The 13046-nt window shown below is 44.9% G+C and overlaps 1 protein-coding gene across 4 annotated transcripts in view; it reads right to left on the bottom strand.

Moving 5' to 3' along the window:
• Nucleotides 1-13046, bottom strand: part of RNF220 (ring finger protein 220) — a 299679-nt gene that overhangs the window by 275118 nt on the left and 11515 nt on the right. For all 4 annotated transcript variants that reach the window (XM_040360959.1, XM_040360958.1, XM_040360961.1 and 1 more), the window contains exon 2: nt 11847-12588. In XM_040360959.1, the coding sequence (XP_040216893.1) occupies nt 11847-12588 (742 nt within the window). The remainder of the gene's footprint in view (nt 1-11846; nt 12589-13046) is intronic.

Below are 13046 nucleotides of genomic sequence, written 5' to 3'. Positions count from 1 at the left end.
GCATAGACGGCTGTATAGACTGTAACCTGCACATCAAGTGCAGCAACGCCTCTGAGGCACTACAAGTCCCAGCATGGACGGCCGCAGAGCTTCATCAGTATTTAACACAATCTGTGCATCAAGTGCACCAAATGGCATCATTATAAACCCAGGTGGACTACAAGTCCCAGCATGGACGGCTATGGAGCTTTATTATTTCGGAATTCAGCCTGTGTAGTCAAAGCGCGTTGTTCCAAACCTTAGAGGAACTACAAGTCCCAGCATGGACGGCCGTAGAGACTGTAACCTGTACAAAAAGTACAAGAACACCCTCTGAGGCACTACAAGTCCCAGCATGGGCAGCTGTGCAGACTGTGACCTGTACAACAAGTGTAGAAACACCTTTGTGGCACTACAAGTCCCAGCATGGACGGCTGTAGCGCTTCAGCAACATATACTACAATCTGTGCATCAAGTTTATCAAATGGGATTACTATAAACCCCCGTGGGACTACAAGTCTCAGCATGGACATCAGCATTACAGACTACAGCCTCAAATCCAATGTTTTCCCTTCCCCCGCCCCCCTACACCAGACTGACCAATCAGATCACTTCTTTTATATATTCCAATTGATGGGGGAAGCAATGTGAATGTGGATAACGATATTTCTGGGGAATTATGCAGTGATAATTCCTAGCTCCGCCCCCCGCGACATGTCACAGTGTCCCTTTAAGTCGGAGCCCCCCGGGGAGAAGCCGCGTCACCGACAACTTCTGTGATCTGAGGACCTTCGGCCTCTCAGGAAGGAAGCCGGGTCTCTGGATCCAAGTCCAGGAATGTCGCTCGTTCACCACCAAGCAAGCGCACTCCTGGATCTTCATTCCAAGGTGATGACATAACGGCAACGCGCCGCCGCAGTGTCACCCCAGCTTCCCCGCCGATCGCACGCCGCAAAGCAGGAGAGTGACGTCACCGCCGTCCTCCGACGTCACTTGTTACAATCTTACAAAGACACGTTTCTTCTTTAAATGTATTTTGTGGCCCCTGTCAAAGTCCCTCATGTGACCCCACCATAGCTACTTGTGTGGCCCCATCAAAGCTCCTCATGTGGCCCCATCAAAGCTCCTCATGTGGCCCCATCAAAGCTCCCCGTGTGAGCTGTTAAAGTCCCTCACGTTTCCCCATTAAAGTCCCTCATGTGGCCCCATCACAGCTACTTGTGTGGCCTAATCAAAGCTCCTTATGTGGCTGTCAAAGTCCCTCACGTTGCCCCAATAAAATCCCTCATGTGGCCCCATCATAGCGCCTCATGTGGCCCATCAAAGTCCATCACGTTTCCCCATTAAAGTCCATCATTGGGTCTCATCAAAGTCCCTCATGTGGCCCCATCATAGCTACTTGTGTGGCCCAATCAAAGCTCCTATGTGGCTGTCAAAGTCCCTCATGTGGCCTGTCAAAGTCCCTCATGTTGCCCCAATAAAGTCCCTCATGTGGCCCCATCATAGCTACTTGTGTGGCCCCATCAAAGCTCCTCATGTGGCCCATCAAAGTCCCTCACGTTGCCTCATTAAAGTCCCTCATGTGGCCCCATCATAGCTCCTCATGTGGCCCGTCAAAGTTCATCACGTTGCCCCATTAAAGTCCATCATTGGGTCTCATCAAAGTCCCTCATGTGGCCCCATTAAAGTCCCTCACGTTGCCCCAATAAAGTCCCTCATGTTGCCCCCATCTCCAGAACAAGAACGAGAGGAACAACAATCTCTGCGGAGTTCCACCCGCTACTTTCCTGGAGGACCAAAAGGCGCCACCGTCCGCCACCAAACATCTACCATACTACCACCGAACATCTACCATACTACCCCCCGAACATCTACCCCCCGAACATCTACCATACTACCCCCCGAACATCTACCATACTACCCCCCGAACATCTACTATACTACCCCCGAACATCTACTATACTACCACCGAACATCTACCATACTACCACCCGAACATCTACCATACTACCCCCCGAACATCTACCATACTACCACCGAACATCTACCATACTACCCCCCAAACATCTATACTACCCCCCGAACATCTACCATACTACCCCCCGAACATCTACCATACTACCACCGAACATCTACCATACTACCACCGACCATCTACCATACTACCACCGAACATCTACCATACTACCACCGAACATCTACCATACTACCCCCCCGAACATCTACCATACTACCACCGACCATCTACCATACTACCACCGAACATCTACCATACTACCCCCCGAACATCTACCATACTACCACTGAACATCTACCATACTACCCCCGAACATCTACCATACTACCACCAAACATCTACCATACTACCCCCGAACATCTACCATACTACCACCGAACATCTACCATACTACCCCCCGAACATCTACCATACTACCACCCGAACATCTACCATACTACCACCGAACATCTACCATACTACCACCGAACATCTACCATACTACCACCGAACATCTACCATACTACCCCCCGAACATCTACCATACTACCACCGAACATCTACCATACTACCCCCGAACATCTACCATACTACCCCCCGAACATCTACCATACTACCCCCCGAACATCTACCATACTACCCCCCGAACATCTACCATACTACCCCCCGAACATCCACCATACTACCCCCGAACATCTACCATACTACCCCCGAACATCTACCATACTACCCCCCGAACATCTACCATACTACCACCGAACATCTACCATACTACCACCGAACATCTACCATACTACCCCCCGAACATCTACCATACTACCACCGAACATCTACCATACTACCACCGAACATCTACCATACTACCCCCCGAACATCTACCATACTACCACCGAACATCTACCATACTACCACCGACCATCTACCATACTACCACCAAACATCTACCATACTACCACCGAACATCTACCATACTACCACCCGAACATCTACCATACTACCACCGAACATCTACCATACTACCACCGAACATCTACCATACTACCCCCCGAACATCTACCATACTACCACCGAACATCTACCATACTACCACCGAACATCTACCATACTACCCCCGAACATCTACCATACTACCCCCCGAACATCTACCATACTACCCCCGAACATCTACCATACTACCCCCCGAACATCTACCATACTACCCCCCCCGAACATCTACCATACTACCCCCCGAACATCTACCATACTACCCCCCGAACATCTACCATACTACCCCCGAACATCTACCATACTACCCCCGAACATCTACCATACTACCCCCCCGAACATCTACCATACTACCCCCCGAACATCTACCATACTACCACCGAACATCTACCATACTACCACCGAACATCTACCATACTACCACCGAACATCTACCATACTACCCCCGAACATCTATACTACCAAGCGGCATTTTCTTTATTTTATTAGAAATTAGAAAGATCCTCTCAGGAAATCTGGAAGTATTTTATAAAAGATGATTGTGTTGCGAAGTCGATCAGCGTTCAATCATTACAGAACTTGGGGTGTCCCGTAATCACGGAGCGTCAGTAAAGATCCGCTGTACGTATGTCGGGTGTTTTCTTTTTTTGGGGGTCTTAAAATGACTTTACATAAACACAAAGGAAAAGCACCAAAGCCGACCGTATTGGTGGCAACCCCCCCCCCCCCCCCCAACACTGTGCAACCACTGATTAGATATTCAGGGCATGAATCTGGCATCGAAAGCACCAGGCCCAGCCAAGCTTGGGCAGATGGGCGCCCAACCGAACCTCTCTTTTTTTTTATCCCCGGCTCACGGGCTGCCAGGAATGCCACCCTGTGTCCATGCAGCGGGCAGCCTGGTGGTCAGGAGCTCCGGTGGGGAGGGGGGATGTGGGCAATGTGCGTGTCCAGGGGGGGGGGGGGCACAGGAGAACCCAGATGGGTGGAGAGGATCTCAAATCACTCAAACTTTATTTATTTCAAAACTTCTGTAAAGCGAAATACTTAAAGTGATCCGTGATGAGGATCGGCCCGGATGTATGAAATAACAAAGTATCACAGAAGTCTATGAAGAACAGCCGACCAATGGCGGGAGAAGGAAGAGATCAGTGACTCCAGACAGCCAGGAGTGTGCAGTGTAAGTGCGCTGACACATACATAGGAGAGAAAAAGCGCCTATAGGCCAGAAATTATTATGTATTGTATTATTTTCTTTTCTTTTCTTTTATAATATATTATTGTATTTTATTTTAGAATATATTATATTATTTTAGAATATATTATTTTATAATATTATATATTATATCATTTTTTATTTTTTTTTAGAATATAATATATTATATTATTTTATTTTAGAACATAATATATTATATTATTTTATTTTAGAATATATTATTGTATTTTATTTTAGAATATATTATTTTAGAATATTATATATTATATCATTTTATTTTATTTTAGAATATAATATATTATATTATTTTATTTTATATTATATTATTTTATTTTAGAACATAATATATTATATTATTTTATTTTTAATTTATATTCAATTATTTTATACTATATAATTTATAAGATGGGAGAAAGAAAAGTGACATTTGGACAAATGCATCCAGGCAGCTAAACATTCACTGACAACTTTAAATGTTGCAATGCTGAGCACACATAGACATACAAGAGATGAACATTATTATATTATATTTTAGATTATATTATATTGTATTATATTATATTATATTATTTTACATTATATATTATATTATAGTATTTTACATTATATTATATTATTTTACAATATATTATTTTACATTATATTATATATTATATTATATTACATTATATTATATTATATTATTTTACAATATATTATTTTACATTATATTATATATTATATTATATTATTTTACATTATATTATATTATATTATTTTACAATATATTATTTTACATTATATTATATATTATATTATCTTATATTATATATTATTTTACAATATATTATTTTACATTATATTATATTGTATTATCTTATATTATATTATTTTACATTATATTATCTTATATTATATTATATATTATTTTACAATATATTATTTTACATTATATTTTATTATATTATATTATTTTACATTATATTATATTATATATTATGTTATATTATATTATTTTATTATATTATTTTACATTATTTTACATTATATTATATTATGAGATCAGTAGACACCTAGGTCACTCTAGTAGCCAACAGGTGCTTTCAAGGAGCCAATAACATCCCCTCCTTTTTGCAGATAACAAGTTCAGAACATTTATTCAGCATTTGTCACTTTCTAGGAGCTCTGGTGACTCGGCTCCTGAGATTTGTCCGAACACGTCCATGCAATTCGGTTGTACACGACGGGTGAACTTTGACTCTCGAAGTGTGAGTTCCAGAACACACATAGACAAGGACTGGACACCAGTCCTCAGGAAGAATGTTCGGAATTTTCTATATACACACAATCGGAATAATTCACGAGAGCGCGGATTTTGTTGTCGGAAAATTTGAGAACCGGCTCTCAAATTTTTGTTTGGCGGAAATTCCGACGCACAAAATTTTAAATTCCGACGCACAAAATTCCATGCATGCTTTGAATCAAGTACGAGACGGAAGCGCTCGGCCTGGTAAAACTCGCGTCCCTAATGGAGATCGCACATTCGTCGCACTGTAAACGGACTGGAAAAAGCACAAAGGCCGAAAATCGCGAATCGTCTCACACGAAAACGACTGGTATTGAACTTCCCTTTAATAGCGCCGCCGTACATGTTGGCGTTGGCAAATTTCCGACAAGATTTGTGCGACCGCGTGTAATGCAAGACAAGTTTGAGCCATCGGAAAAAAAATCTGCGGTTTTGTAGTCGGAATGTCCGATCGTCTGTACGCGGCATTAGGCCACGCTGGTAGGCAGCAGGTGCGTCCAAGAGGCCAGGACCACGCTATTCTTTTTGCAGAGCACAGGTTCAGAACATTTAAATCGCAGTTCGCAATTTTTCTAGGAGCTTTTGGCGACCCGGCTCCTGAGATTCGCCCAAACGCATTCCATGCAATTCGCTGTCAATTCTGAATATGTCCAGTTTAAGTGTGTGAGAATACTAATATGCTGTAGTGCTCTGGCACTTTGGCGCCCCCTCCCCTGTGGCGCCTGGGTGCAGTGCACCCCATGCACCCCGTCCAGGATCGGCCCTGGCTGTATATATACGTACACACAGATGAAAAATTATTATATACTATATTCTAATCAATTCTATTCTATTCTATTTGATTCTATTCTATCACATTTGATATCATTAGCTCAGTACAGTACCCAGACATCCCACTCTTGTAACACACACGTGATTTTCAGGAACAAATCATTTTACAGAAAACAAGAAGCAGAAGTTCAAAAGATCCAATCAGCGTTTGTAAATTTTCTGGGAGCTCCTGAGATTTGTCTTAACAAATCTCCACCATTCGGGTTGCACATGATGGGAAAAAGAAAAAAGGGGATATCTGGGTGAACAATCCCAAGCTGGCCAACTTTGAATTTTGCAGGATAAGGCTGGCCGCCATCAGGGCCACCATCAGGGGGGTACAGGCATTACACCTGTAAGGGGCCCGATGGTCCCCAGGGGCCCGGGCGCTTCCCCCTGTTTTTTTTTTTCCTTTCTTTTTTTTAACAACGCTATACCGTAGGAATTGCGACGTATTCGGGGTTTAAAACCGCACCACTAGCAGGCGGAAAAGGGTTAATACCGCCCGCAGAGGCGCATTGCCAGCTGTATAGCCGCGGTTTCCCATTGCTTTCAATGGGAAGAAGAGGTGGAGGAGGGGTAAACCCCGCTCCTTTACAGCTCCAAAGATGCGGCTAGCAGGACTTTTGGAGTGGTCCTGCCAGCGCAACCGCTCCAGTGTGAAAGCACTCGGGCTTTCACGTTGGAGTCACGTTTTTGTAGGCACTATTTTTAGGGCAATAGCGCCTGCAAACCGCTCCAGTGTGAAAGGGGCCTTATGCCGCGTACACACGATCTGGCTTTTGCCCGGCCAAATCACATCGGAAAACCCGACGGAACTCCATCGGAAAAAAAGTATAGAATATGGGCCGGACTCAGGTAGATCGGCGCTTTTTTTAGGCGGGCGTAGCGCATCTCATATGCGCTACGCCGACGTAAAGCAGAGAGACAAGCACCCAATTCACAATGCAAATGCTCCCAACGTTGCGCCGGCGTAACGTAAAATCGTCGGCGTAAGCCCGCCTAATTCAAAGTAGGTGGAAGGTGGGCGTGATCCATTTAAATGAATCGTGACCCCATGCAAATGAGAACAAGATACAAACATTTATTCAGCATTTGTCGTTTTTTTTTTTAGGAGCTTTTGGTGACCCGGCTCCTGAGATTTTCCCAAACGCACATCCATGCAATTCGGTTGAAAGGAAACGGAAACACTTGGAGGAACGACTCCATCCAGCCAACTTAGGCCCAGATCCACAAAGAACTTACGGCGGCGTATCTTTTGATACGCCGCGTAAGTTCTACGATGCGCCGTGGTATCTTTGTTTTGTATCCACAAAACAAGATACGCCTGAATGTGGGCTAGATCCGACTGACATACGTCTTAGTACGCCGTCGGATCTAAGGTGCATATTTACGCTGGCCGCTAGGTGGCGCTTCCGTTGATTTCCGCGTCGAGTATGCAAATGAGCTAGATACACCAATCCACAAACGTACGTCCGCCCGGCACATTTTTTTTTACGCCGTTTACGTAAGGCTTTTTTCGGCGTAACGTTACCCCTGCTCTATGAGGTATACGCAATGTTAAGTATGGACGTCGGGCCAGCGTAGAATTTTCCGTCATGTACGTCGTTTGCGTAAAACGTTCGCAAACAGGGCTTTGCGTAGAATTATGTTCATGTCGAAAGTATTGGCTTGTTGCGGGTTAATTTCGAGCGTGCACACTGGGATACCCCCACGGACGGCGCATGCGCCGTTAAAAAAAAAACGTCAATTACGTGGGGTCAATAGGAATTACCATAAAACACGCCCACATCTTATCCATTTGAATTGCGCGCCCTTACGCCGACACAGTTACACTACGCCGCCGTAACTTACGGCACAAATTCTTTGTGGATACGGAAAATACGCTGTAAGTTACGGCGGCGCAGTGTGTCTGAGCTACGCTACGCCGGACTTAGAGATGCGCCGAGGTACGTGGATCTGGGCCATATGTGTATATTTTTCTTTAAAATTCTGGTTATCGGGATGTGGCAATTTTTATTACTTTTTTCATATCCACAGTCCCACTCTGTGATGATTTGATTCATTATTTCATATATTATATCATTATCATGACGGGTGATTGAATAAGGACACTTGGAGGAACGACTCCATCCAGCCAACTTAGAATTCTCGCCGGATGAGTGCAGAACACAGACAGACGTACAAGAGAACGCAACATTCTTATATTATATTTTTTGAACTTTTTGTTTTTAATCTTTTTTTTTTGTTCTTCCTGTAACTGTTATATTATATATTATATTATATCATTATCATGACGGGTGATTGAATAAGGACACTTGGAGGAACGACTCCATCCAGCCAACTTAGAATTCTCGCCGGGTGAGTGCAGAACACACACAGACGTACAAGAGAACGCAACATTCTTATATTATATTTTTTCGGACTTGTATCTTTTTTTTTTCCCCTCCTGTAACTGTTATATTATATAATATATCATTATCATGGCGGGTGATCGAATGAGGACACTTTGATGAACGATTCCAGCCGGCTAACCTTGGATTTTGCGGGGTGAGTGCAGAACACAGACAGACAAGAGACGAAACATTCTTATATTATGGTTATGAACTCGCTGCTTCATCCTGTAACTGTTATATTTTATATTATATTATATTATTAGCATGGCGGGTGATCGAAAAAAAGTGCACGTGGATCAACCAGCTGAACATTCCCTGACGTCTGCGTTCTAGGCGTGTGCTGAACACACATTACATACGAGAGATGAGTAACGATCACATGATATTCTCTTAATCGCTCGGTAGCCGGCTAGACCACCCCGGGAGCCAATCAGTGACGTCCAGGAGCCTTTTTTTTTCGCAGATCACACGTTTTCAATATTTAATTGTCATTTTCTAAAGGCTTTGGCGAGATTTTCCTCAAACGCATCTCTGAACCCTTCACAAGGGCAAGGAATATACAAAGGACTGGTGACGTTCCATGAATGAAAGACTGGTCGTTATTTCCGGCGCACAAACGCGCACCATCGATGACTAAAGCGTGGCATTGAACGACACCAGCCGTGCCGAGGAAACCCTTTTTCCCTTTATGGGTTGAACTAGATCAGGGGGTCTCAAACTGGCGGCCCTCCGGCTGTTTTGCGGGAACTACAAGTCCCATCATGCCTCTGCCTGTGGGAGTCACGCTTGTAATGCCGCGTACGCACGATCGGAAAATCCGACAAGAAAACCGTGGATTTTTTTTTTTTTTTCGACGGAACGTTGGCTCAAGCTTGTGATGCATACACACCAAATTCCGACCGTCAAGAACGCGGTGATGTACAACGCTAATCACACGATCAGTCCATCCGATGAGAACGGACCGATGGACCGTTGTCATCGGTTAGGCTGCATTCACACCTAGGCGTTTTGTCGCCTGAAGCGCAACGCTACAATACGCTGGAGGGGAAAAATAACATTATACCCTATGGAGATGGTTCACATCTGCACGCCGAACGCCGAAACGCCGAACGCCTGAAGCTCAAACAAGTTCCGGACCCTTTTTTGTCGCACGTATCGGGCGGTTTGGGCGTATTTGAGCGTTTCCATTTCCCATAGAAAATAATGGAAACGCTCGATTCAAACGACTTGCGCGACAACGAGCGTTTGCTACGGGCGTTTTGTCGCTTTAATCAATAGAACTTTTCACCCAGGCAGAAGATAAAAAAATCTACAAACATAGCAACAAGTGATGAAAAGATGATAATTTTTCCTATTGGCTAAAATAAAAAACGTCGAAGTACAAAAACGTCGGACGACACTGTATGCAAACGCGCAAATAAGCATGAATACGGGCGACAAAACGCTGGAAAAAAACACCCAAAAGAACGACCGACGCTCAGGTGTGAATGCAGCCGTTGAAGCTGACTGATGGTCCGTCGCGCCTACACACCATCGGTTAAAAAAAACGATCGTGTCAGAACGCGGTGACGTAAAAAGCCCCACGCTGCCCCGAAATTGGGGGCCCCCATGATGGCACTGAGAGTGATGGATACACCGGGGAGGCAGTCTGACTCCAACCTACTTGATGTCTGTTTACCTGCACTGTCATCATTGTAGGGGCCCCAGAGCATTACTTTGCCCAGGGGCCCATGATGCTATTAAGATGGCGCCCTGGTTTCTGGTGCGTCGGAATTGCATACAGACTATCGGAACTTTTCTTCTCGGAAAATTTGAGAACCAGCTCTCGAATTTTTCTTTGGCGGAAATTCCGACCAAAGCTCACATCGAAGATTTCTCGTTGGAATTTCCGAACGTGTGTACGCGGCGTAACTCTCAGCCTTGCAATGCCTCATGGGAATTGTAGTTCTGCGACCGCTGTAGGGGCCGCCAGTTTGGGGACCCCCCCCCCCTGAACTAGATGGACTTGTGTCTTTTTTACTTCAAGTAGCCTAACTATGTAACTATGTAACCGTTTGTCACCTTTCATCGGGGCAATCGAAGGCTATAAAAGTGGCTTTTCTTATTGGTCCCTTTTAAGTTATTGCTGTTAGCACGTTCGCTTATTTGCTTTATTTAAGCAAGTCCAGATGTGTGGCGTCTATTATGTTGCGGGATACTACCTGCCCTGCCCCCCGTAGGAGGCGCGCCACCAAGTGGTAGAGGGGGCTCTGCAGTCCTGACATGTTAAACCCCCGGCAGCTGTGTGGCTAAGACGGGGCGGCCTAACACATTGCCTCCCCCCCCCCACCCCCCCCTCACCACCATCAGCACGCCGTTCGAGATTTACAAGGCAGAGAAACCTTTATGGCCGCTGAGATTGGGAAAGGTACGCGGGGAGCTTAACGTGAAGCCTTTTTTTTTTTTTTTTGCCGGGGAAAAGTTAACTCGGTGTTTAATTCGAGTTGACAGCGAAGGAAAGTGCCTTTTTCCACGGCGCAGGGAAAAGCGGCAGGACATCTCAATTACCCTCTGTGGCATCGTAACGAGAAGAAGCCGCCACGCGACGAAAGACAGATAAAAAAAAAAGGATGGCTGCGCTTTACGGAGGGATGAGAAAATTTACTCTTCGAGACGCAAAGGAAGAAAAACAGATACGAGTTTTGATTTGGCGTTAAAAAAAATAAAAAAATTAGGCGTGCGCCCCCCCTGTGGGAGGTTCTATCACTCGTGTTGTGCGATAACGCAAAGATCTCGAAAGGAGCAAAGTCAACAGGGGGGGGGGGGAAGGAAAGGGCGCTGTTTTCTGCTTCTACGTGGACGAGCACGGCGCCCCCCACCATGCGCACATCGGTATGATGGAAAGGAATGGAGTCAGGGATGGTCTAGGACAAGAGGTCACTTGTATGTTTAAGGATAAAACCATCTTAGCTTACATCTCCAGGGACCCCACCAATTACATAAGAGATCATATGGAGCCCTCGTCATTAGAAAGGTCGCCGGCAATCTCAGATCTCTGCTGAGCGTTCAAACACCTGCCACGCTGACATAACACAACAAATCTACAGAATATATATATATCTATAGAAGTCATCCTTACTTCTGGGGTTACAATAGATCGGTAAATAATATCGATACAACAAAAAAGTGAATGGTACTTACACCTCTCCATGCGGTCCTCCGGGCTCGAAGACGTTTCCCGGTCTGAGATGAGGCCGGAGACGGCAAACAGTTTTTTCCCAGCATCGTCCACTTTAAGTCCCCCCGGGGAGCCCGTCGGGATCTGGGTCCCGAATTCGTACTCCTTCCCGTCGGCGTCAGAAAAGCGCAGGTGCGGAGACTCGTTGTCGTGGCAGCTCTTCAGCCGCTTGGCCGGGGTGAAGGCGGACTGGTAGCTCTCCCGCTCCTCGGGGGAGGTGAAGGGCCGGAAGGCGCCCACCCCGCTGTGGTTCAGCATGCTGATCGAGGAGCAGTCTAAGTTCGGAGGGGCGAACTGGGGGTGGAGGTGGAGTAAGGAAGGGGGAAAGTCACGGTTGGAAAACCCCCCGGGGACGCCGCCCTGGCGATGGTACATGGAGGTAAAGGTGTAGGAGCCATTGGTAAACGGGATGTGTACTTCCTTGTCCACCGACACCGGCACCCCGAAGGGTCTGGGCTGTTGGCAAGGGATGGAGGCGTCCCGGCTGGCTTCGGCGGTGGAAGCCAGGACCATCAAGGCCGGCGACGTCAGCGGATTGGGCATGAAGGAAGTGTTCTCCATCTTAAAGGCAGCCCGGTGCAGATCCATTGCCGTTACGTTGGCCTTTGCCAAGTCGAAGATATCTGTAAAGATTCCCCGGGAGGTTGGCGCGAAGGGGTCCTGGCACCAAGTAGGAAATGTCACTTCATGTCTTCCCAAAGGAACCTGCGTCCGCAGACAGAGAAAGTGAGAGAAGACAACGTCAGTCGAGAGCCTCAGCGTAAAAAAACGATCAATACATAATTATTGTTTGTGTTGCTGCCTCTCAGGCATATACATCGGCAATTAAGGAAATTATCAAGCAGGCAGACATTGAAAAACCCACAATAAGAACTCATCATCTCACAACAACATTTAGAGGTCTGGCTGTTTTAAATTCAAGAAATAAAGAGTGTTTTTGTTTTTTTTCAAAAATACACAATATATTTTATAAAAAAATAAATATATATATATATATATTTGATTTTTTATAAAATATATTGTGTATTTTAGAAATATATATATATATATATATATATATATATATATATATATATATATATATATATATATATATATATATATATCATAAAGAATAAAATAAGTAACAATATAATAAAAATAAATACATTTTTTATATATAT

This window comes from Rana temporaria, chromosome 7 (genome assembly GCF_905171775.1).
Source record: "Rana temporaria chromosome 7, aRanTem1.1, whole genome shotgun sequence".
NCBI classification, from domain to species: Eukaryota; Metazoa; Chordata; class Amphibia; order Anura; family Ranidae; genus Rana; species Rana temporaria.
This window is presented reverse-complemented; position numbering and strand designations above follow the sequence as displayed.